At 46.0% G+C, this 24,874-nt stretch overlaps 1 protein-coding gene across 5 annotated transcripts in view; it reads right to left on the bottom strand.

The window, feature by feature from the left end:
- Positions 1-24,874, bottom strand: part of LOC141160946 (uncharacterized) — a 175,908-nt gene that overhangs the window by 42,103 nt on the left and 108,931 nt on the right. For all 5 annotated transcript variants that reach the window (XM_073645740.1, XM_073645739.1, XM_073645742.1 and 2 more), the window contains exon 7: positions 13,543-13,602. In XM_073645740.1, coding sequence (XP_073501841.1) covers positions 13,543-13,602 — 60 coding nt within the window. The remainder of the gene's footprint in view (positions 1-13,542; positions 13,603-24,874) is intronic.

Genomic DNA, 24,874 nt, shown 5'->3' with positions numbered 1-24,874 from the left:
TTTTCTTAATTATTCCATGAACTTCATGAAATAATTTAAAAAAAAAATGCGTGGGGCTTCGCCCTATTTTTATGCCCAGCCAGGTACAACTAGGCAGCTGGGGGTTGGAATCCGCAGCGCAGGGACACCCAAGCTTTCTGGGCCACCCCCGCTGCAAATTGCAGTCCGCAGCCGCCCCAGAAAATGGCGCGTTCATAGAAGCGCCATCTTCTGGCGCTGTACCCAACTCATCCAGGGCCCTGGTGCGGTGGCTCACTGGGTAATAAAGGGGTTAAGGCCAGCTTGGCATTATCAGCTGGCCCTAAGCCCGAAATTCATGGGGTCACGCCAATATTAGACATGACCACCATGAATTTCTAGTAAAGTATTTAAAAAAAACACAAACACCCAGAAAAAAGTCCTTTAATTGAAATAAAGACACAATTCTTTATTGTTCTAAATTAAACCATACTTACAGTCACGCCCATTCCAGCTGAAGCCAACGATCTCCTTCAATAAAAGAAAAATAATAAAGCAACCTCATCCTTACCTTTCCATGGTTCCCACGACAGCTTCAGCTCTGCTACATCGAGATGACAGGCTGGACCGCAGCAGAACGCTGCCATCCAGCCTGTCATCCCGCAGACACTGAGAAGCACAGGCATGCTCCTCAGTGTCAGGCTGTGACGGCATAAAGATGAGCCGAGGTCATGTCCAATGAACTCAGCTCACCTCATGCATGTCACTGACAGCGTGGGAAAATTCTCCTGCACTCAGCGCTTCAGCGTGAGAATTTTCCCACGCTGTCAGTGACGTGCATGAGGTGCGCCGAGTTCATTGGACATGAACTCGGCTCATCTTTATGCCGTCACAGAGAGACACTGAGGAGCGCAAGCATGCCTGCGCTTCTCAGTGTCTGTGGGATGACAGGCTGGATGGCAGCGTTCTGCTGCGGTCCAGCCTGTCATCTCGATGTAGCAGAGCTGAAGCTGTCGTGGGAGCCATGGAAAGGTAAGGATGATGTTGCTTTATTATTTTACTTTTATTGCAGGAGATCGTTGGCTTCAGCTGGAATGGGCGTGACTGTAAGTATGGTTTAATTTAGAACAATAAAGAATTGTGTGTTTATTTCAATTAAAGGACTTTTTTCTGGGTGTTTGTGTTTTTTTTAAATACTTTACTAGAAATTCATGGTGGTCATGTCTAATATTGGCGTGACCCCATGAATTTCGGGCTTAGGGCCAGCTGATAATGCCAAGCTGGCCTTAACCCCTTTATTACCCAGTGAGCCACCGCACCAGGGCCCTGGATGAGTTGGGTACAGCGCCAGAAGATGGCGCTTCTATGAACGCGCCATTTTCCGGGGCGGCTGCGGACTGCAATTTGCAGCGGGTGGGGCCCAGAAAGCTTGGTGTTGCAATTTCCAAGTTAAGGAGTGTAATTCCCTATTAGGTTTCACTATTGATTTATTGCTTGTTTTAAATGGGACTTTAAAGAAACCCGATGATTCAGTATCTGATATCCTAAAATAGTTTTTCACATTCATCAAGCAAATTAGCCAACAGGGAAACATGTGGCAAAATAAAAAAAGAATGTACACTCTGTGCACAATTATTGGGCAATATGTATTTTTGATGATTAACAGTGATGAGCGAGAACTAAAATGCTCGGGTACTCATTGCTCGAGTCAAGCAAATTGGAATGCTCGAGTGCTCGACCTAAGCAACGAGCCCAATGTAAGTCTATGGGAAACTCAAGCATTTTTCTGCCCCTCCCCCCCCCAGAGGTCTGCAGAGGGCCTAAAAATTGCCCAAATCGATGGGAACAGCACAGGGAAGACCCCTAGAATCATCTCTGACTCCCAGGTCACTGCTGTCAACAATGTTGTCAGAGGTATTACGCCACTTTTACGGACTCACAATAAAACATACAAAAACAAAACGAAAATGGATTTTCCAGGGGAAAATGTTAAGGGACATCCTTTCCAGGGCAATGACTGGAAGGCACTATAAGGCAAAATAAATAACCAAAAACAAAAATACTCCTCCACACCTTGGGCTATGTTCACACGTAGTGTTTCTGCACTTTTGCATTGCTATCAACAGTGAAAAATACATTCAACAGTAAATGTCATTTTAACATTTTGCTACCTTATCTGGCCATGTGGTATGCGAGACATGATCAGACACATCCCGTTTCATTTATGAAGGAGGGACTCTGAAAGACACAAAGCCTATTTTTATAGGGCTATCAGGCGGCCCTTACTATTCTTAAAGGGCCATCAGTTGGCCCTTGCTATTGTTAGAGAGCCATCAGCCGGCTAAGCTTTGTTGTTCCCATTATTAACAAGCGGGTCTCCTATACTTTTATTGCGTATGCAGTGACTGCAAGGGCTGCCAAAAATTTGGACGCATCCGAATACCCCTTTGGAGAGACATAGAGGAGGGCCTCAGTAAAAAAAAAAATTTCCATTGTAAAGGAGTGGGTCTCCTATAGTGGTAATGCCCATGCAGTGACCACAAGGGCTGCCAAAATTTGGGAAAAACCCCATTACCATTTTAAAGACACATAGAAGTGGGCCTCAGTAATGACATGTTCCTAGAAAGGAGCAATACTGCAATACAGTTATAGGGTATGCAGTGAGTACAACGGCTGCCAAAATTTGGGAAAAACCCCAATAACAATTTAAAGACGCATATAGGTGGGCATCAGTAACGACATGTTCCCATTAGAAAGGAGCGGGTCTGCTATCCAGTTATAGGGTATGCAGTGAGTACAACAGCTGCCAAAATTTGGGAAAAACCTAAATAACAATTTAAAGACATGTAGAGGTGGGCCTCAGTAACGACATGTTCTTATTAGAAAGGAGTGGGTCTCCCATACTGTTCTTGCATATGCAGTGACTGCAACTGCTGCCAAAAATTCAGAGGCACTCCAATGCTCCTTGCAAGAGACGTAAAGGAGGGCCTCCTGAAAAAAATGTTCCCATTATTAGGAAGTGGGTCTCCCATACTGTTGGCCTATGCAGTGAATGCAACGGCTGCCAAAAATTTGGAGGCACTCCAATGCCCCTTGCAAGAGATGTAGAGGAAGGCCTCCTGAAAAAAATGTTACCATTATTCGGAAATGGGTCTCCCATACTGTTTGCCTATGCAGTGAAAGCAACGGCTGCCAAAAATGTGGAGGCACTCCAATGCCCCTTGCAAGAGACGTAGATATGGTGATATGATAGATATGGCGGTGATATGGTGGCTGAGGATGAAGATGAGGAGAAGGAGGATGACAAGAGCAAATAGACAAAATCAGGAAGCGTATACCCATGTCTGGGTGTGAAGACAGAGGTACATGGGAATAGAGTTAGACCTCCCAAAAAAAAGACACTGTATTTGCGTTTATGTTACGCTGCTATCATTCGGTTATAATTCCACCAGCAGCACTAAAAACTCGCTCTGACAAAACGCTAGTGGCAGGGCAAGCCAGGACCTTCAAGGCGTAGAGAGACAGTTCATGCCACATGTCCAGCTTGGATACTCAATAATTATAAGGCACAGAGGAATCACGGAGGACGTTGGTACGGTCAGCAAGGTACTCCCTCACCATCTTCTGAAACTTTAGAATGTGGGGGCAACCTTGATTGACCCAGGGCCCGCAATCCTCAGCGTCGGGAGGACATGTTCCGCTCCAAGGTCCGACTGGGTCCCGGCTCCCACTATATTAACCTAGTGTGCCGTCAGCGAGAGCTATCGTCCCTGGCCACAAGCACTTGTCCACGTGTCCGGGGTTAGGTGGACTTTCCCAGTAACTGAGTTGTTGAAGGCATAGCTAATGTTGTGGGACACATGCTCGTGTAATGCGGGAATGTCACATCAGGAGAAATAGTGGCGGCAGGGGACCGAGTACCGAGGGATGACCGCCGCCATCAGGTTGTGGAAAGCTTCTGTCTCCACGAGCCTAAAAGGCAACATCTCGTGCACAAGCATTCGCGAAATGTGTGAATTTAGAAGTGTGGCCTGTGGGGCGTTTGCTGTGTATTTGCGCATGCATTCCAAAGACTGGGGTAGGGACAACTGAACACTGCGCTGGGACAAGGACGTGGACGTGCTTGCTGATGGTGCTAGTTGACAGTGTGCAATGACACGTGAAGGGCGGGAGGCATCTTCGCATGCGCCATGGACAGGGGATTGGCGTGCACGCACAACAGCGGAAGAAGCAGTTGTGTCACCCGCAGACACTGTTTCTGGACCCTGGGGTTCAGCCCACTTAGTCGGGTGCTTTGCTACCATGTGCCTGATCATGCTGGTGGTAGTCAGGCTGCTAGTTTTGCTACCCCTGCTGATGCTGGCCTAGCAGGAGGTGCAAGTAGCCTTTTTCGGGTTATATGCAGAGTCTTTAAAAAACAACCAGACTCAGGAAGACCTAACAGTTGTACTGGTAACTTCCGTCATTATTGTCATTATGGGAAATGCTTTTCCGCCTTGTGTCTGCGGCCACCACACTGGTTGTTCCTGCCTGTTGTGATGCTACGTCTCCCTCCCCCTGTGTGCTGCTGTCCTCGCTCTACATGGCCCCCTACCAGGTTGGGTCAGTTACTATATAATCGACCACCTCGTCTTCCACTTCTGCACCCTGGTCCTCATCCTGACTTTCTGGCAATTGTGTCTCATCACCATCCACCTCTTGTGACAGTAATTGCACTTTCCCACTCTTGCCTTCATGTGACCATGGCTGCTCAAATATTTGGGCATCGCTACACGCATTCTCCTCTTGACTGCTTGAAGCTGGCCGGGCAAGAGGCCCGAATCTACAAATGGAAAAGTGAACAGCTCTTTTGAGTGTCCAAGTGTGGGATCAGTTGTCTCTTGGCATTCAGCATGGTGGGAGGAAGGAGAATCAGGGTGAGGAATATGCGTCCAGATTCACGGCTACTGAGACTTGACCATGTGGTGGTGGTGGTGGTGGTGGCAAAGTGACTGGAAGCATTATCTGCTATCCAACCAACAACCTTTTGACACTGCTCTGGGTTCAATTGTAGTGGTATGCGGTCCCCTAGTAATTGGGACAGGAAGGTCGAGCGACAAGATGTGGGTGTTTGTTATTATTATTATTATTATTATTTATTATTATAGCGCCATTTATTCCATGGCACTTTACATGTGACTTTGTGGCACAATTTCAGCTTGCCCACAGCCTTGGCCTCAGCCTCTGCACGCACCATCACCATCACGTTCACTTCCCCGTCCCTTGCCACGCACCTTGCCCATTTTAAATGGAGGACAATATTTTCCATGTTCAGTACAAATGGCTGGATTTGAAACGCAGTTATATGCGATACGTCTGACGGAGAACCACGGTTTTAAATTGCAGGCCTGTAGTTTACTAATACTATTCTTTACAGCAACCCCACGTGAATAGCTTCGCTGACACACTGCAGCAAAATGGAAATGGAAGCCAGAAATTGCTGATTTTGGAATGCAGTTATATGTGATACGTCTGACGGAGAATCATGTTTTTAAATTACAGGCCTGTAGTTTATTAATACTATTTTTCACAGTGACCTAATTTGAATAGCTTCGCTGACACACTGCAACAAAATGGAAATGGAAGCTAGAAATGGCTGGATTTGGAATGCAGTTATATGCGATACGTCTGATGGAGAACCACGGTTTTAAATTGCAGGCCTGTAGTTTACTAATACTGTTCTTCACAGCGACCTCGCATGAATAGCTTCGCTGACACACTGCAACAAAATGGAAATGGTGGCCAATATTTCCCACGTTAACTACAAATTTCTAGATTTTATCGCTGTCATATGGAAAAGATCTGGCTGTATTCTGCAGTGCTAACAAGCAAATGGATCAGAAAAATTGTGTACTCTGGAATGCTTTTTAAGCAAATAATCAGAATTAAAAAAAAAATAGCCCTGGCCCCTGACACCTGGGGCTATGTCTACAAATATCTGTAATAGCAGTATCAGTCAGAACGTGCTATGGATCCTCTTGCACTATATGCACTGCAGTCTGCCACACACACTGCCTGCCTGCCTAACTCCTGCTATCACCATTGAATATATGCAGCTGGATTAGTCGTCAGAAGGACTGTTAGTTCAGATGGATATATATTGTAGGGATTTGTACTCACTGAGCCGCGTTGGAGGTAGGCACAGGTTCACACAGTGATTCAGTCCATGGGTTCAAACAAACTGGTGGTTTATTTAGTGTCCATACACCAGTGAGGAAACAAAAGTAATAGCCTTTTCCTGGCACAAGAAGGAATAACAGAACAAAGCTCAAAATAACAAGTCCATGCAGCCGTTTAAACAAAGTGCTTTTTCTCTGCCTCCAGCAGACTCTGAGAAGCACATGCAAGGTCTGCTCACCTTGCCCAACAAACACAGACAGACTGAGACAGGCGCAGCTGTCTTAAATCAGCCTTCCAAGACCTGGACTGGAGGTACGTGAGCAGCTGTCCCCCCCCCAGCTCTTTCAGCTGCTCGTAAAACCCGGCCCTGTAATCCAGACCCATTAAATTCCTCTCAGCACTGTGTGTGCTGGAGCCTGCTTCTCTGGGTCCTACATCACCGAAGATTGGCACTTCGGGGACACATACCTCCCGTCCACGGCCTGTCTGGCAGCCACCTTACATACCCTCCCCTCTGCCCAAAGCCGGGGGCTTGGCACCTTCTGTCACCATACAATAAACCCTTGACAAGGCATCAGCATTCTCATGTTGTTTCCCAGGCCTACGCTCTACCCGAAAAACTAAAATCTTGTAGAGCCAGGAACCACCTAGTCACTCCTGCATTGTTCCCCTTCTTTTCTCGCATCCACCTCAGTGGGGCATGGTCTGACACTAACCTGAACCTTCTACCTAACAGGTAATACCTCAGAGTGTCTAACGCCCACTTAATGGCCTAACATTCTTTTTCTACAATGGAGTAGTTCTTCTCACAAGTGGAGAGCTTCCGACTGAGGTATATTACAGGGTGTTCTTCTCCGTTAATCTCCTGGGACAAGACTGCTCCCAGCCCGACATCTGATGCATCCGTCTGGACCACAAACTCCTTGGAGAAATTGGGCGCTACCAAGACTGGCTGTTTACAGAGGACCAGTTTCAATTCCTGGAAGGCCGCTTCTGCTTCCGGGGACCACTTGGCCATAGCAGACTTTGTCCCTTTCAGAATATCCGTCAGCGGGGCTGCTATCAGGGCAAAGTTAGGGACAAATCTTTGATAGTAGCCCACAATGCCTAGAAACGCCCTGACCTGCTTCTTCGAGAGGGGCTGTGGCCAGTTCAAGATCGCCTCAACCATTATTTATTTGTGGTTTTATTTCCTCTCCACCAACCACGTACCCTAGGTACTTAGCTTCCTCCATCCCCATAGCACATTTCTTCAGGTTGATAGTAAAGCCCGCCTTCCTTAGGGCATCAAGTATGGCTTGAACTTTGTCCAGATGACTTTCCCAGTCCTGGCTGAATATGACGATGTCATCTAGGTAGGCCGCTGCATACTTTTTGTGGGGTGCTAAGATACGGTCCATGGCTCTCTGGAAGGTGGCCGGAGCTCCCTGTAACCCAAACGGCATCCTGATGTATTGATAACATCCGTCTGGCGTCGAGAAGGCTGTCTTCTCCTTGGCCTCTTTGGACAGGGGAATTTGCCAATATCCTTTGGTGAGGTCCAGAGTGGTGATGTACCGAGCGTGTCCTAACCTTTCGATAAGCTCATCTACCCTAGGCATTGGGTAGGCGTCGAACTTCGAGACCTCGTTCAGCTTCCTATAGTCGTTGCAAAATCGCCATTCCCCATCTGCTTTCGGCACTAAGACTATAGGACTGGACCATCCACTTTTGGACTCTTCAATGACTCCCAGGTTAAGCATCCGCCTCACTTCTTTTGAGATCACCTCTCTGCGGGCCTCGGGGATCCGGTATGGTTTTAGATTGACGCGAACATGAGGCTCTGTGAGAACCTCATGTTCTATAACCTGAGTGACTCCTGGCAACTCCGAAAACAGGTCTTTATTTCACTGTAGCAACTCTTTGCACTGTTGCTTTTGGGCACGTGACAGTGACTCTGCCACCTTGACCTCTTTCACATCGGCCTCAGCCCCAGCCACTATACAGAGAGCTTCCAGGGGCTCTCTATCTTGCCATGGCTTAATCAAGTTAACATGGTAAATTTGGTAGGGCTTCTTCTTCCCCGGTTGGTGGATTTTATAGTTGTCTTCCCCCACTTTCTCTACCACCTCATAGGGGCCCTGCCACTTGGCCATGAACTTGCTCTCCACAGTGGGCACTAGCACAAGCACTCGATCTCCTGGGTTGAACGATCTCACCCTGGCCGACCTATTATACACCCTAGACTATGCCTCTTGTGCCTTGAGGAGGTGCTCCCTCACAATGGGCATCACGTGGGCAATCCTCTCTTGCATCTGGGCAACGTTCTCCACCACGCTCCTATAGGGAGTGGTCTCAGCTTCCCAGGACTCTTTCGCCACATTCAGGAGTCCATAGAGAAGTTCAAATGGGGAGAAACCTGTGGAAGCTTGGGGAACTTCCCTGATGGCAAACAACAGATAGGGAAGCAGACAGTCCCAGTCTCGGCCATCCTTTTCCACTGCTTTCCTCAACATTGCTTTCAAGGTTTTGTTAAACCTCTCGACCAGTCCGTCCGTCTGGAGATGGTACATGGAGGTTCTCAGTTGTGCAATCTGCAATGTCTTGCACAATTCCCTCATGACCTTCGACATAAATGGAGTTCCTTGGTCTGTTAGGATCTCCTTAGGCAACCCCGTTCTTGAAAACATGTGGACTAATTCCCGGGCTATACACCAGTCAGAGGAGTTTCGTAGTGGTACGGCCTCCGGATACCGTGTAGCATAATCTAATACCACCAGGATATACTGATGCCCTCGGGCGGACTTGACCAGAGGCCCCACTAGATCCATTGCTATGCGTTCGAATGGAACCTCGATGACGGGTAGGGGCACTAGGGCACTGCGGAAGTGGGCCACTGGGGAGGTTATCTGGCATGTGGGGCAGGAACGACAATAACTCTTTATTTCTCTATAGCAACCTGGCCAGTAGAATCTCTGGAGGATCCATTCTTGAGTCTTGTTTGCACCCAGGTGACCACCCAACACATGAGAATGAGCCATGAGTCTATAGGGCCTAACACCCTGCGTCTATAGGGCCCTGGCACCAGCAACTGTTCTATTACCTCACCCCTTGGCTTGGTTACTCTGTACAGAAAATCCCAATTCACAGCAAAATGAGGGAACCGAGTGTCAGCCCCTGGTTCCTGAGGCACCCCATTTAACACAGTAACATTTTCAAAGGCCCCTTTCAGAGATAAATCCCTGAGTTGGGCAGTTCCAAAGTTTCCCTCGGACACCTCCAGCTCAGGGATATTGGCCTCAGGGGATGTTGCCTCATCCTCATCGCCCACAAACACACACATAAGAAACTCATCTACCATGTTCTGCGGGTAAGTTTCCTTAGGGGCGATCTGGCTGTATTCCGAGCATCCAGGTGTTCCCGCTTTCCCCCATATTTCCCAGAATAATGCAAAGTCACGTCCAATTATTATCGGATGCAATAGGTCCTTAACGACCACCACTTCATGAGATGTGGTGCCACAGTCCGTATTTACATCCACCTGGGCCACAGGATAGTTCTTAGCGTCCTCATGGATACACCGGACACCCACCACCGTCCCAGGAAGCAGTCGATTAGGGAGTGTGGCCCTTATCAGGGTCACCAAACTTCCTGAGTCCAATAGTCCAGAGACTTGTGCCCCGTTTACTGACACTGAGCATGCCTGAGGGCCCTCGCCATGTTGAGGAACCGCGCTGCAGGCGGGGTAGGCAAAATAGGAGCAACGCCGGCCCATGTTGCAGTCCATTGGCTCAGAGTTTATGAGACACCGGGCGGCAATATGGCCAGGGGTATGACATCTCCAACAAACTACATTATGAGGTGGAACCTTGGGCAGCAACTCAGACCCCTCCTGAACTCTAGGACGCCCCCCAGGTGTGGCTCTATCTCCCTTCTTTTGGGTGTCGGCCGCCTTTTGGGAACCCCAGTATTGAGAGGCTACGACCCTTTGTTTTCCCAACGGACTCTCAACCGCCTTGTATCTTTCCACCAACCAAGTCATCGGCATTATGGGGATTTCCCTGGGCAACCCAGGATTTCACCGACTTCAGGAGCGAATGTATAAACCTGTCTATAACGACCTTCTCCACCATCTGTGCTGGGGAGGAAGATTCAGGTTGCAACCACTTTTGGACCAGGTGTAGGAGGTCGAACATCTGGGACCGGGGAGGTTTGTCACTGCAATAGGCCCAGTGGTGCACCCGTTGCGCCCTGACAGTCAGAGTCACTCCCAAGCGTGCCAAAATCTCAGTTTCAACTTAGCGTACTCTTTCACGTCCTGCAAGGCCAAGTCATAATAGGCCTTCTGCGGCTCGCCTGTCAAATATGGCTTTGTAACGGGTCTGGGAGGTGGAACCTCTGAGCAACGATACAAAGGGGCAGTCCTTGTAAGGAAGCGGGTGGCTCCCAGGGTAGGCGGGCAGGTAGTCACGGCAAGTGACGGGGACAGTCTCTGGGTAGAAGGGCAGGAGGTCACGGCAAGTGACGGGGACAGTCTCTGCGTAGAAGGGCAGGAGGTCACGGCAAGTGACGGGGACAGTCTCTGGGTAGAAGGGCAGGAGGTCACGGCAAGTGACGGGAACAGTCTCTGGACAGGCGGGTGGTCACGGCAAGTGACAGCTAAGCCTCCAGATAGGCTAGCAGGCGGGTAGCAGGTGGACGCTCCCAGGTGAGCGGGCAAGAGTCTCTGGACAGGCAGGTGGTCACAGCAAGTGATGGCTAAGCCTCCAGGTAGACTAGCAGGCAGGTAGCAGGTGGACGCTCCCAGGTGAGCGGGCAAGAGTCTCTGGACAGGCAGGTGGTCACAGCAGGTGACGGCAGAGCCTCCAGGTAGGCTAGCAGGCAGGTAGCAGGCGGACGCTCCCAGGTGAGCGGGTAAGAGTCTCTGGACAGGCAGGTGGTCACAGCACGTGACAGCAGAGCCTCCAGGTAGGCTAGCAGGCAGGTAGCAGATGAGCGCTCCCAGGTGAGCGGGTAAGAGTCTCTGGACAGGCAGGTGGTCACAGCACGTGACGGCAGAGCCTCCAGGTAGGCTAGCAGGCAGGTAGCAGATGAGCTCTCCCAGGTGAGCGGGCAATCAGATCCATAGACAGACTGGCAGGGCTGGTAGGCAGACTGTCGGACCGCAGAAATGCAAGTAGATAGACAAGTATCAGGCAGGTATCAAGCAGGAATCTGGCAGGTAACTGGCAGGTATCTGGTAACGGGACCTGAGGGCTGAAGCAGAGTGATAGACTATGCAACAACATTGCTCGGGCACCTCCATTTTGGAGGTGGTGCCTTATATATGGTGAGGTCCTCCGGCCATTGGCCGGGGACTCCTTAGGATGGCGCGCGCGGCCCCTTTAAGAGAGGGGGAGCGCGTGCGCGCGCGCCCTAAGCACAGTGGCCGGGAAGCAGCGCGCGCTGCCAGCAGAGCGGGAGGAAGACGCTGGGCACGGAGCGGAGAGGTGAGAGGAACAGCGTCCCTGCCTAGCAGGAGGCAGGGACGCCGATGCTACAGGCTTCAGTACCTCCGCCCACTGCTCTGGAGGCAATTTCTCCCTCTCTGCCACCCTCTCAAAGACCGTCAGGAACGCCTCAACGTCATCACCCGGGGTCTTCTTTTGTAATGCTCTTCTTACCGTCTTCCTGACGTGTGAGTCATCACCTGGATCTAAGGATGTGGCTGTCGTCCTGCCACGGATCTGCTCTGCCAAGATTTCCATTTGTCTTTGCTGCTGTTGGATCTGCTGCATCATAAGTTTATTTGTTTCCTGCTGCTGCTCCCGTTGCTGATGCAGCTGCTCCCGATGCCGCTGCTGCATGCTCTGCTGGCTCTGGTGGTACTGCTGCTGGAACTGCGCCTGCTGGGCCTGCTGTTGCTGAAGTTGCTGCTGGTGCTGCGCTTGTTGCGCCTGCTGTGCCTGCAACAGATGTTTAAGCAGGTCCTCCATTTTGTCAGGCGACACTTGCTGGCTTATGGCCGACTTCACCCAGGACATATACGTCTTCTTGTAGCATTCACACTGCCGCTTGGGATCTGTGCCTGTGCTTCTAGCACCAGTTGTAGGGATTTGTACTCACTGAGCCGCGTTGGAGGTAGGCACAGGTTCACACAGTGATGCAGTCCACAGGTTCAAACAAACTGGTGGTTTATTTAGTGTCCATACACCAGTGAGGAAACAAAAGTAACAGCCTTTTCCTGGCACAAAAAGAAATAACAGAACAAAGCTCAAAATAACAATCCATGCAGCACGGCCTCAGCCATTTAAACAAAGTGCTTTTCTCTGCCTCCTGCAGAGTCTAGGGAAGGAGCACATGCAAGGTCAGCTCACCTTGCCCAACACACACAGACAGACTGAGACAGGCGCAGCTGTCTTATATCAGCCTTCCAAGACCTGGACTGGAGGTAAGTGAGCAGCTGTCCACCCCCCAGCTCTTTCAGCTGCTCGTAAAACCTGGCCCTGTAATCCGGGCCCATTAAATTCCTCTCAGCACTATATGTGCTGGAGCCTGCTTCTCCGGGTCCTACATCACCGAAGCTTGGCACTTCGGGGACACATACCCCCGTCCACGACCTGTCCGACAGCCACCTTACAATATATATATTGTGGAATACCTATACTAACTATAAACAAGCAAATCTCTTCCTGACTCAGCAGCAACTCTCCTTACTCTGCCTGTTTCCGGGGTAGAGTGTGATGAGCATAGCGCCACCAGGTCTTATATAAACCTGATGACGGTGTGCGGCCAGCCAATCACTGTAATGCCCACAACCAACATGGCTACAGCATTACAGTGCATGGCAAGAAATCCCTGCATGTTCATGGTCTCTTTAAAGAGCGCCAAACATGCAGGGAGGGGACCCAAGCTCCCACCCGAGCAACCCGGAAATACTCGCCGAGCGCCAAGCATGTCGAGCCAAGTGATGCTCCGGCGAGTACCGAGTAGTGGTGAGCACGTTCGTTCATCACTAATTGTAATCTATTTTGTAGTTATCGGTTTTGTATATAACATTAATAAAAAACTATTTACTGTAACTTTTAAAAGGAACCTGTCACATGAAAGAACACTATTAACCTGCAGATATGGGGTTAATCTGCAGAATAATTACATTCTGAACCTGTCAAGTGCCCAAACTTAGAGCTCCGCTCAGCATTAGGGCCGGCTGTCAGTCAGTGCCGGGGGCACAGTTACAGCCACCACTCCCTATACACAGAGGGGTGACTGAACCGTGGCTGAAACTCAAACTCTGCTGGGAGGAATAAATTTCATTTCCTCCTGGCAGAGGAGCTCTAACTGCCAACGCCGGGCAGGTTCAGAACGCAAATTAACCCTATATCTGCAGGTTAATAGCATTTTTCACGTGACAGGTTCCATTTGAAGAAAACATTCATGTATGTACAGGTAATTATTGCACTATACCTGATGGTTGTACCCCTCCAACTCCATATGATGGTGTGGGTGGATAAGCTCCTCCAATGCCTATATAGAAAACCAAAATGAAAGTTTAGCAGAATCTTATAACAATCTAAACTTAATGGAGAATTCATTTCTAAATTATCAGCACATATAACCTCTCAGCACCGCTAAGAAATATAACAGATTGGTCGTTCGGATCATCCATGTTTGCAAAAAACAAATATATAGAAGATTAATTTATTCCTGTAAAATTGTAGGATAATTTCTTACATTTAATATGTGACACCCAATCTTACTGAATCTAAAAACCAACCTTTACCAATCACAACCTGCAGGGTCTGGTGTAAATGTTGACACATTATGCAGCAACAGTAGCATCTTAAAGGGGTTTCTGGCTTAAGAAATGCTGCTCCTGATTTGATTTGTTTTTAAGAATTAAACTTTTTATCTCACCCTCCCCAGGTCCAGCTCTGAGTCTCTGCCAGCTGCTGCTCCTGGTGTCTGTTATTGTCTGCTGCGCTGATGTCACATTGTCAGCCCTGCAGGCTGTCAGTAGCTCTGCCCGAGTTATTGGCATGTACACTATTGATTTGATATCAGCACTGCAGACAATGACAGACATCGGAGATTCAGCACTGCGCCCAGGGAGGGTGAGTAAAGCTCTGTTTGTTTTCGTTCCACATTAATGTCTATGGATTTAGAATCAGATGTTAAAAGAGCTCCTGTAGATATAATATGTAGGTGCTCAAATATTTCTACCCATATAGTATATATTAACCTATGTGCAAAAGTACAGACCAATAGATATTGTGTGTTAGCAATCACAACATGCACTATTCTGGTCCATTTTTGGTATGGGGCAGAATAGTGAATGAATGAATGAATGAATGAATATACATATATATATATATATATATATATATATATATCCTCCATCTTTGTATGTACTGTATGTCTCTCATCCTGGTATATATATATCCTGGTATTTTTGTCCCTCATCCTGGCCTAATCCGGGTATATATACCCCCCATCCTGGTTTGTATCCTTTATCTTGGGCCCCATTCTGATATATATATCCCACATCCTTGTATATGTCCCCTGTTCTGCCACTGTTCTTTAATGTATAGAAAAAAAAATAAACCATTATACTCACCAGGGACGTACATAGAATTCATGGGGCCCCATAGCAGAAGTATAATGTACTCCCCATAGTCCTCCATATAGTATAATGCACCACTTATTGTCATCCATACAGTATAATGCACCCTCCATAGTCCTCCCTAGAGTATAATGCACCTCTCATAGTCATCCATATAGTACAATGCGCTCCCCATAGTCCTTCATATAGTGTAGTCCAAGGATGCACATCTAGCTGAAGTATTTTCTGGTGTCAGCAGACCCCTCACCCACCGGGTCCAGTCGCTGCGGCGACCGCGGTAGTTACGCTGTGCCCCTCCATCTCCATATCATGGTGCAATTTGATAAGCTCCTCTAAAAACTATGTCACATATAAGTATGAAGGATGACAAGGGATACTTCTCTACTTACTGCCGCAGTACAGTCTTCTGCACACATCTCTGCTGGGAGCATCATCCTTGTCCTTATATAAATACATTTTAGAGCTCACTATTGGTTTATTGCTTGATTTAACTGTAACTTTCTAGAAGCCTTCTAGAATCATCCCCCTTTTTGTCCCATTAAAAATAAAACAATTAAAATAATACACATATTTAGTATCCCTGCTTTCAGAAAAACCTGATCTATCAAAATATGAAGTAAATTAATCTAATCTGTAAATGGTGTAACAAGAAAGAAAATAAAAAAGCCAGAATTAGGCTATGTGCCCACGATGCAGAAATGCTCCGGATTTTTCCTGAGCGTTTCTGCATCTCCCTGGCAGAAAAAAACGCATGCGGATTGTACATGAGGATTGTACATGCGGATTGTACATGAGGATTGTACATGCGTTTTCCTGCCAGGGACATGCGGAAATGAAGCGTTCTTCACATGCATTTCCGCATGCGGGTTGACAAGCGCTTTCCAAGTGATTTTAGCATCACTTGGAAAGTGCTTGTCAACTTGGTCACACTATATAAATCCATGCAAACAGCATGGATTTATATAGTGTGACCGTAAAAGAATGTCAAAAAATAAAAAAATAAATCTATACTTACCTTCTGATGGCCCTCGGAGTCTTGCTTCGCTCCGTTCTCCCTTGTCAGCAGATCGCGGTATACTGAAGGACCTGCCGACGTCAGCATCGCGTGACCCGTCACATGACTATGACGTCAGCGCAGGTCCTTCAGTCCACCGTGGTCTGCCGGCAAGGGAGGACGAGGCAGCGGGGGCCGCCAGAAGTTAAGTATAACATTTATTTTTTATTTTATTCTATTTTTCACAGGTTCTATGGTACCCGGGTCCGGAGGAGAGTCTCCTGTCTTCTAGACCCGGGTACCATCCACACATTGAAACGCATGGAATGCGCATCTACAGATGCAGTGATGCGGAATCCATGCGTTTCAATGCAAGTCAATGGCGGTGAAAATGCAGTGCTTCCGCCAAATAATTGGTAGTGCTGCGTTTTTTTCCGCAATGATAATCCGCAGCGGAAATTTCCGCAGCATGTGCACAGCACATGCGGATTATCATTGGGGAACATGGCAGGCCTTCAACCATGCGGTTTTTAAGCGTTTCTGCAGCGTTTTTGCCGCTGCGGAAACGCTTAAAAAACGCATAATGGGCACACAGCCTTAAGGTTTTTTTGGTCACCGCAACATTGCAATAACAGGCGATCAAAACATCGTATCTTTCCCCTAAAATGGTGTCAATAAAAACTTCAGATCTGGGTACAAAAAAAAATAAGCCCTCACCCAGGCCCTGGTCACAAAACATGAGACTGTTATGAGTCTTAGAAAACAGCGACAAATGTAAAAACTTTTTTTCATACAAATTTCAGATTTTCCCCCCCCCTCTTTAAATAAAAAATAAACTAGACATTTTTTGTATATGCGTACTCAAGCTGACCTGTGGAATCATATTACCAGGTCACTTTTACTATATAGAGAACATGGTAAATAAAAAAATAAAAAAACTATTGCAGAATTGCATTTTTTTTGCAATTTCACCACATTTGGATTTTTTTTCCGTTATCCAGTACACTATAAGGTAAATCAATGGTGTCATTTAAAAGTACAACACGACCTGCACAAAACCAGCCCTCATATGGCTATATTGATGGAAAATTAAAAAAGTTATGGCTTTTTGAAGAAAAGGAGGAAAAAATGAAAACATTTAAAATTGCCCAGGAGAAAAGGTGTTAATGGTTGTCTGAATAATGTTCTGCCACAATGAAAGTGTAGCGCCCCGAGGGTTCAGTCGCTACAGAGGTATTGCATCTCAACCAGATGTGCGATACCTCACTTCCAGGTAAGGATGGAGTGTGGATCGGGACCCTGACACCTGCATGCATTGCACCACATTTCCGGGGGCAGGGTGACCGATATGCTCCAAGTAGAGCATGACAGTCCCTGTCCCTGGCTGGAGTGGGGGGAGGGAACACCGAGGAAGGGGGAACCCTGTAGTGCATAGGAGGGAGAGAGCAGTTCCTGGGTGCACTGAGAGGAAGGTATAAAAGGTGGGCACCATCTTAGTTCAGTGTGCAGTCAGAGACAAGAAGTGACAGAGTAAAAGTCTCTGCATGGGGCTCTGCTCCGGAGGCGGGCCTAGCCTGTGAGGCCCAGCCAGCACTGAAAGACAAAGAGGAGACGAAGTTCAGTCAGTAAGAGGAGAGGACAGGGAGCAGAGGCTCAGACCGAGCTCTGCTCCGCAGGCAGGCCTGGGAGAGGCCGGGGCCTGGAGGAAGGAGAAGGAAGGAAGAGGAGTGGAGAAGGCTCCAGGAACAAGGAACGAAGGGACCCCAGGAGTGTGGACCAGCGATTCGCCACCGCACGCCCGAATCTACCTGTGTAGGGGGGTCAGGCCAAAGGGGGAGACGGGTCCCCGAAGCTAGTGGAGGCGGGGAACTACCCTCAGCTAGAAACCGGAGGCTGTGACATTTTATGTGGCGCAGCCCCTCGCTACACCTGCTAGGAAGGCACCACATAGGGTCAGGGAAACGGCACTAAGGTTTACCAGAGAAGGCCCGAGGCAGCCGGACAGAAGTGAGGTCACTGGCGGGGTATGACGGGCCAGAGAAAGGACACACAAAGGGGGTCCTGTGAAACGCTCCAAAGTTATCTGGGAGTAGGCCGAGCCCCTCACCTGGTGAACACAGTGCGACGTGGGACGTTATGACCAGCTGTAGTAACGTGGATAAAGAACTGTGAGTAAATACCCTGGACTGCATTACAGGGCTCCGTATCGTTACTGATGCTCCCGCGCGCCATCACCCCCAACATCCACACTTGCTGCCCTGAGGCTATACTCCTCCCGTGGGGAGTTATACTATCCTCTGCTGCACCCACAACACCAGCCTCAGCGGTCTGCCCTTCAGCGGCGGTTCACTTTGACCGCAATCCACGGGTGGCGTAGTCGGACATTCAGCATTTAGACTGCCATTTGGTTTGACCGCCCTGGGCACGGACCGGGTCCCCGCCACGCAAGGACTACAACCCCCAGCATCCACCACGGGTCCAGTTCCGGGTATCCCCACACACACGGCCCAGGGGGCGCGTCAAATGCACTTAGGCAAGGACATCATCAAGATCAGCTGCTGGCAACTCCCTTTGCAATTCCTGGCCAATGATGTCCTAGATCTGCTCAATGGGAGACAAGTCTGGAGATGCTACAAGCCATGCTACCACATTTGGGCTGCTCGAGCTGCTCACAGTAGCATGAGTAATATGCAACCAGGGATTGTCATGTTGAAAAACGGCTCCTGGGACACTTTAGAGACAAGGTGAACTGTTAGTGCACCTGGAATGATGACTACAGGGGTCTGGTTCATTATGCCACCTCACACCATAATACCAGGAGTAGGACCAGTGTGACATTCTCTCATTAACGACTCTTCATAGCATTGTCCACATGGTCTCATTAAGTTCAAAGAATGGCATATAGAGATCAATTCTGTATTGCAAGCAAAATTAGTCATAACATAAACATACCAAATGTTAGTCATCAAACAGTGTCTACTCAAACCATCAGAAAGATTTTGTACGACATGAGCCAGATTCTCAGTTACAGGTTTTTCATTGTCCCGCACATTGACCTGTGACTCAAAAAGCCGTCATGGTGCAGAGCAAGATGGAAATGAGGGCTTTCCTTTTCAGAAAAGAGTCCCACTTTTGTTTTTTATGCAATTTTAGTCGAAGATTGGTCTGGAGATTATATGTGCAGTTACATGAAGAGGTTTTTACGAGTAAATGTGAAAGTGTTCCAAAAGATGGTTTTCAACACGACAATACCAGGCCGCATGTTGCTCCTGCTACAGACTTATCACCCATTGAGAACATCTAGGATGTCGTTAGTTGGCAATTGCAAAGGGAGCTTCCAGCAGTCAAGAAGTCAGCAGTCAGTCAAGCAGACAACAATCAATAACCTCATTGATAGCATGGCGAGGTGTCAGTGTGGGTATTTTTGTGTGTGGCGCTCCTACTCAATACTGAAAAAATAGAGATGTTTTGAAAAAAATGTTTGTATTTCTTTATAATTTGCATTAGAGATGAGCGGAATGATCCGAGGAGGATTGACTTTCAGTTGAACTTCCTGAAATTTGCAGATCCCTGTGAATTTAAACATTCTGTGATTTGATTCAACATGATCAGTCCCCAAGAAATGTCTGATGCCATTTCACACGCTACTAACGACTCATTGAGCAGTCTAATGACATCAGGCGTGGCTGCACGGACTTCCACACAAACCCCTGCAGCTATCACATGCTGTAGCCTAGCCAATCAGGGCGGACTATTAAACTCTGTTTAAAGGATTGGGCCAGTCAAGCAGCACCACTTTAGGCTTTTCAAGTGCAAGGACAGGAGGTCAAGGTGCACAGTTCATTTCACATTAAAACTTTTTCATTTCCTAATCTGAATCATCTTGAAAATGGGAATGCAATTCCATTCTGTGAATCATAATCCAAACATTCAAGTGATATATTGAAGTGCTGTAGCTCTTCAGTCACTCAGTGTGACTGAATTGATTGAGATGTGATATACTGCTGTAACAGCACCTAAGAACACCATTGTTCTTTTTCTCCTCACACTGCAAACAAAGAGGATAGTAATGAACCCTTCAGTCCTAATTTTACTACTAAACAAAAATCTTGAGTCCAAGGCTTGTGTGTCACAGAAATTGTGAATCCTGCATTTTGAGATGGGCCAACCATAATTGTCATTCTACATTGTAAAGATAAATCTCCATAATTCAGAAACTTAAACACAAATATTTACCAGTCAAAGTGTGAGAATTGTAAAAATATATTTTTGGGGTTTTTGAACACTTTTTTTGTTGTTGAAGTCCAATATTAGATTTATACATGGCATCAAAATACCTAGGAGGCCTCAGAGTGTTGTTCATTAATATTGTGATTTGCAAATGGATTTTTTGGGGAAAATTTTGCAAACCTAGCAAATTTGAATTTCAAACGATCCATCCTACCCTGTTTGCATATCATTAGCATTTTAGGTCATCCATTTGGTTAATATAGCTTTCCAGGGAAGGATGGCACACAGTTGGGAGCCAGTCCTGCTCTCCCCTTATCTATTTGAACATCTGCTGACACATAGTGAGATGACCTACAAGAGATAGATACTGTCCCGATTGAGTACACCTGGTCGCAGTGGGATGGCTTTTATGCATTGTTGATCAAAATAGTCTTAACTAATTTCTCTATTTTATTTATATGTACCATTAATATTCACTTACTACAGTGCATTTGCTCATTTTGTTTTTATCTTAGGCTCTGTCTGTTAAACACTGTGTATACACGCCTATACACATGGTCAAAATTGTTGGTACCCCTCGTTTAATGAAAGAAAAACCCACAATAGTCACAGAAATAACTTAAATCTGACAAAAGTAATAATAAATTAAAAATCTATGAAAATGAACAAATGAAAGTCAGACATTGCTTTTCAACCCTGCTTTCACAGATTTTTTTTAAAAAAATTAACTCATGAAATAGGCCTGGACAGAAATTATGGTACCCCTGAAAATAATGTGACAAAAGGGACATGTTAAATCAAGTTGTGTCCACTAATTAGCATCACAGGTGTCTACAATCTTGCACCACACTCAACATGGACCAGAGGAAGCAAAGGAAAGAGTTGTCTCAGAAGAATAGAAAGAAAATTATAGACAAGCATGTTAAAGGTAAAAGTTATAAGACCATCTCCAAGCAGCTTGATATTCCTGTGACTACAGTTGCACATATTATTCAGAAATTTAAGATCCATGGTACTGTAGCCAACCTCCCTGGACCTGGCCGCAGGAGGAAAATTGATGACAAATCAAAAGACGGATAATATGAATGGTAACAAAAGAGCCCAGCATAACTTCTAAAGAGATTAAAGGTGAACTTTAAGTTCAAGGAACATCAGTGTCAGATCGCACCATCCGTCATTGTTTGATCCAAAGTGGACTTCATGGGAGATTCAAAAACAATCATAAAAAAGCCAGACTGGAATTTGCCAAACTACATGTTGACAAGCCACAAAGCTTCTGATAGAATGTCCTATGGACAGATGAGACAAAAATGGAAGTTTTTGGCAAGGCACATCAGCTCTATGTTTACAGATGAAAAATTAAGCATATCAAGAAAAGAACACTGTCCCTACTGTGAAACATGGAGGAGGCTCTGTTATGTTCTGGGGCTGCTTTGCTGCATCTGGCACAGGGTGTCTTGAATCTGCGCAGGGTACAATGAAATCTCAAGACTATCAAGGGATTCTAGAGAGAAATGTGTTGCCCAGTGTCAGAAAGCTTGGTCTCAGTCGCAGGTCATGAGTCTTGCAACAGGATAATTACCCAAAACACACAGCTAAAAACACCCAAGAATGACTAAGGGGAAAACATTGGACCATTCTTAAGTGGCCTTCAAGAAAAAAAGGCAACCTTCAAACACTAGACAACTGGAGCAGTTTGCTCATAAGGAGTGGGCCAAAATACCTGTCGAGAGTTGCAGAAGTCTCATTGACAGTTACAGGAATCATTTGATTGCAGTGTTTGCCTCAAAAAGTTGTTCAACAAAATATTAAGTTAAGAGTGCTATCATTTCTGTCCAGGCATATTTCATGAGTTTAATTTTTCTAAAAATTCTGTGGAAGCAGGGTTGAAAAGCAATGCCTGACTTTGATTTGTTCATTTTCCTAAATTTTTTATTTATTATTACTTTTGTCAGATTCAAGTTATTTCTGTGACCATTGTGGGTTTTTCTTTCATTAAACGAGGGATACCAACAATTTTGACCACATGTGTATACATTGCACTTATACCAACATATTCTCTGGCTCATTTTTTCTTTTATATCGTTAGCATAGTTTTGCCTCTATACAAGCCACTAGTGCGGCCACACTTACAACATTGTCTACAATTTTGGACTCCCGTGTATAAAAAGGGCAAAGCTAAACTAGAGCGAGTGCAGAGAAGAGTGACCAAGGTTATCAAAGGGAATCTGTCACTAGAGATGAGCATTGTTCGACTAGAACTGTTCGCCAATCTCAAATTCGAGCTGTTTCGGGCGGTGTTCGAGCCGTTCGGCGAACACGAACGATTTGAAAAAAATTCGGCTGTTCGAGGTTATGTTCGATAACTGTTCGTGCACCAAAATCATAACTGGATTTTTTCTCAGTAATGATGAAAATTAATGTTAATACGCAGTTTGAGTGTACAGCGGGGCGGGGGGAGGGGCAGGGGATGGATCTCTGCAGGAATAATGAAGATCTCCATTATTTTTTCTCTTTCCCGCATTTACAGTGGGGAGGTGCAATCTGTCAGCCTATCAGCAGCGCACACACGGAGCGAAGTGCTTTTTTTCACACAAGCAAGGGCATGTGTCATTGGCAGTGTATGTCACATGTCCTTGCCCTATAAGACCCAGCCATTTTCCCCGTCGCCACCATTTTCTCACTGCTGCAGCTGCGTGTTAGACGGCACCGCTGTTGCTGTGTGCGCTATACTTTGTTAATTTCAAGCCAATTTTCGCACAAATCTACAGATAGCTTAGGAGTAGGGAATAGTTGTGATTTCAGTCCTTTTAAGGACTAGGTTACAGCATTTCCTACGACTTTTATCAGGCAGGTCTGTGCTCTTAAATAGATAGGTTGGGAGTAAAGACTAATTGTAATTGCAGTCCTTTTCAGGACAAAGTTACATCAGTTCCTATCAGTTTTTGCCAGGCAGGTCTGTGCCAGTGCTGTGCAAGTTTTTTTCACAGCATTTGGCTAAATCTAGCAAAGCTAATCCTTTTTGGCCTATTGCAGAGTGTGTTAGTCAGTGGAGTAGCCTATCTGTGTTGCAAGCTACACCACCTGTGTATAGAATAACAATTTTTTTACTGCACCTAGTGAAGTAAAACCTTTTGGGCATAGCATCATTCCATTAGTCCATCTATACTGACCTCCATCAAATTGCAAATTGAATATAATTTTTTCCTGCATCTAGCTCTGAAAAAATATTTGGGCTTCTAGCAGTGTGTGGGACTTGGTCTATTAGTCCATCTATACTGACCTCCATCAGGTTGCAAATTGAATATAATTTTTTTCTGCATCTAGCTCTGAAAAAATATTTGGGCTTCTAGCAGTGTGTGGGACTTGTTCTATTAGTCCATCTATACTGACCTCCATCAGGTTGCAAATTGAATATAATTTTTTTCTGCATCTAGCTCTGAAAAAATATTTGGGCTTCTAGCAGTGTGTGGGACTTGTTCTATTAGTCCATCTATACTGACCTCCACCAGGTTGCAAATTGAATATAATTTTTTTCTGCATCTAGCTCTGAAAAAATATTTGGGCTTCTAGCAGTGTGTGGGACTTGTTCTATTAGTCCATCTATACTGACCTCCATCAGGTTGCAAATTAAAAATATTTTTTATCTGCATCTAGCTCTGAAAAAATATTTGGGCTTCTAGCAGTGTGTGGGACTTGTTCTATTAGTCCATCTATACTGACCTCCATCAGGTTGCAAATTCAATATAATTTTTTTCTGCATCTAGCTCTGAAAAAATGTTTGGGCTTCTAGCAGTGTGTGGGACTTGGTCTATTAGTCCATCTATACTGACCTCCATCAGGTTGCAAATTAAAAATAATTTTTATCTGCATCTAGCTCTGAAAAAATATTTGGGCTTCTAGCAGTGTGTGGGACTTGGTCTATTAGTCCATCTATACTGATCTCTATCAGGTTGCAAATTGAATATAATTTTTTTCTGCATCTAGCTCTGAAAAAATGTTTGGGCTTCTAGCAGTGTGTGGGACTCGGTCTATTAGTCCATCTATACTGACCTCCATCCGGTTGCAAATTAAAAATAATTTTTATCTGCATCTAGCTCTGAAAAAATATTTGGGCTTCTAGCAGTGTGTGGGACTTGGTCTATTAGTCCATCTATACTGACCTCCATCAGGTTGCAAATTGAATATAATTTTTTTCTGCATCTAGCTCTGAAAAAATATTTGGGCTTCTAGCAGTGTGTGGGACTTGTTCTATTAGTCCATCTATACTGACCTCCATCAGGTTGCAAATTGAATATAATTTTTTTCTGCATCTAGCTCTGAAAAAATATTTGGGCTTCTAGCAGTGTGTGGGACTTGGTCTATTAGTCCATCTATACTGACCTCCATCCGGTTGCAAATTAAAAATGATTTTTTTCTGCATCTAGCTCTGAAAAAATATTTGGGCTTCTAGCAGTGTGTGGGACTTGTTCTATTAGTCCATCTATACTGACCTCCACCAGGTTGCAAATTGAATATAATTTTTTTCTACATCTAGCTCTGAAAAAATATTTGGGCTTCTAGCAGTGTGTGGGACTTGTTCTATTAGTCCATCTATACTGACCTCCATCAGGTTGCAAATTAAAAATAATTTTTATCTGCATCTAGCTCTGAAAAAATATTTGGGCTTCTAGCAGTGTGTGGGACTTGGTCTATTAGTCCATCTATACTGACCTCCATCAGGTTGCAAATTCAATATAATTTTTTTCTGCATCTAGCTCTGAAAAAATATTTGGGCTTCTAGCAGTGTGTGGGACTTGGTCTATTAGTCCATCTATACTGACCTCCATCAGGTTGCAAATTAAAAATAATTTTTATCTGCATCTAGCTCTGAAAAAATATTTGGGCTTCTAGCAGTGTGTGGGACTTGGTCTATTAGTCCATCTATACTGACCTCCATCAGGTTGCAAATT

The sequence above is a fragment of the Phyllobates terribilis genome, unplaced genomic scaffold, assembly GCF_046119375.1.
Source record: "Phyllobates terribilis strain yellow unplaced genomic scaffold, ASM4611937v1 Scaffold_9__5_contigs__length_417890890, whole genome shotgun sequence".
Classification (NCBI taxonomy): domain Eukaryota; kingdom Metazoa; phylum Chordata; class Amphibia; order Anura; family Dendrobatidae; genus Phyllobates; species Phyllobates terribilis.
This window is presented reverse-complemented; position numbering and strand designations above follow the sequence as displayed.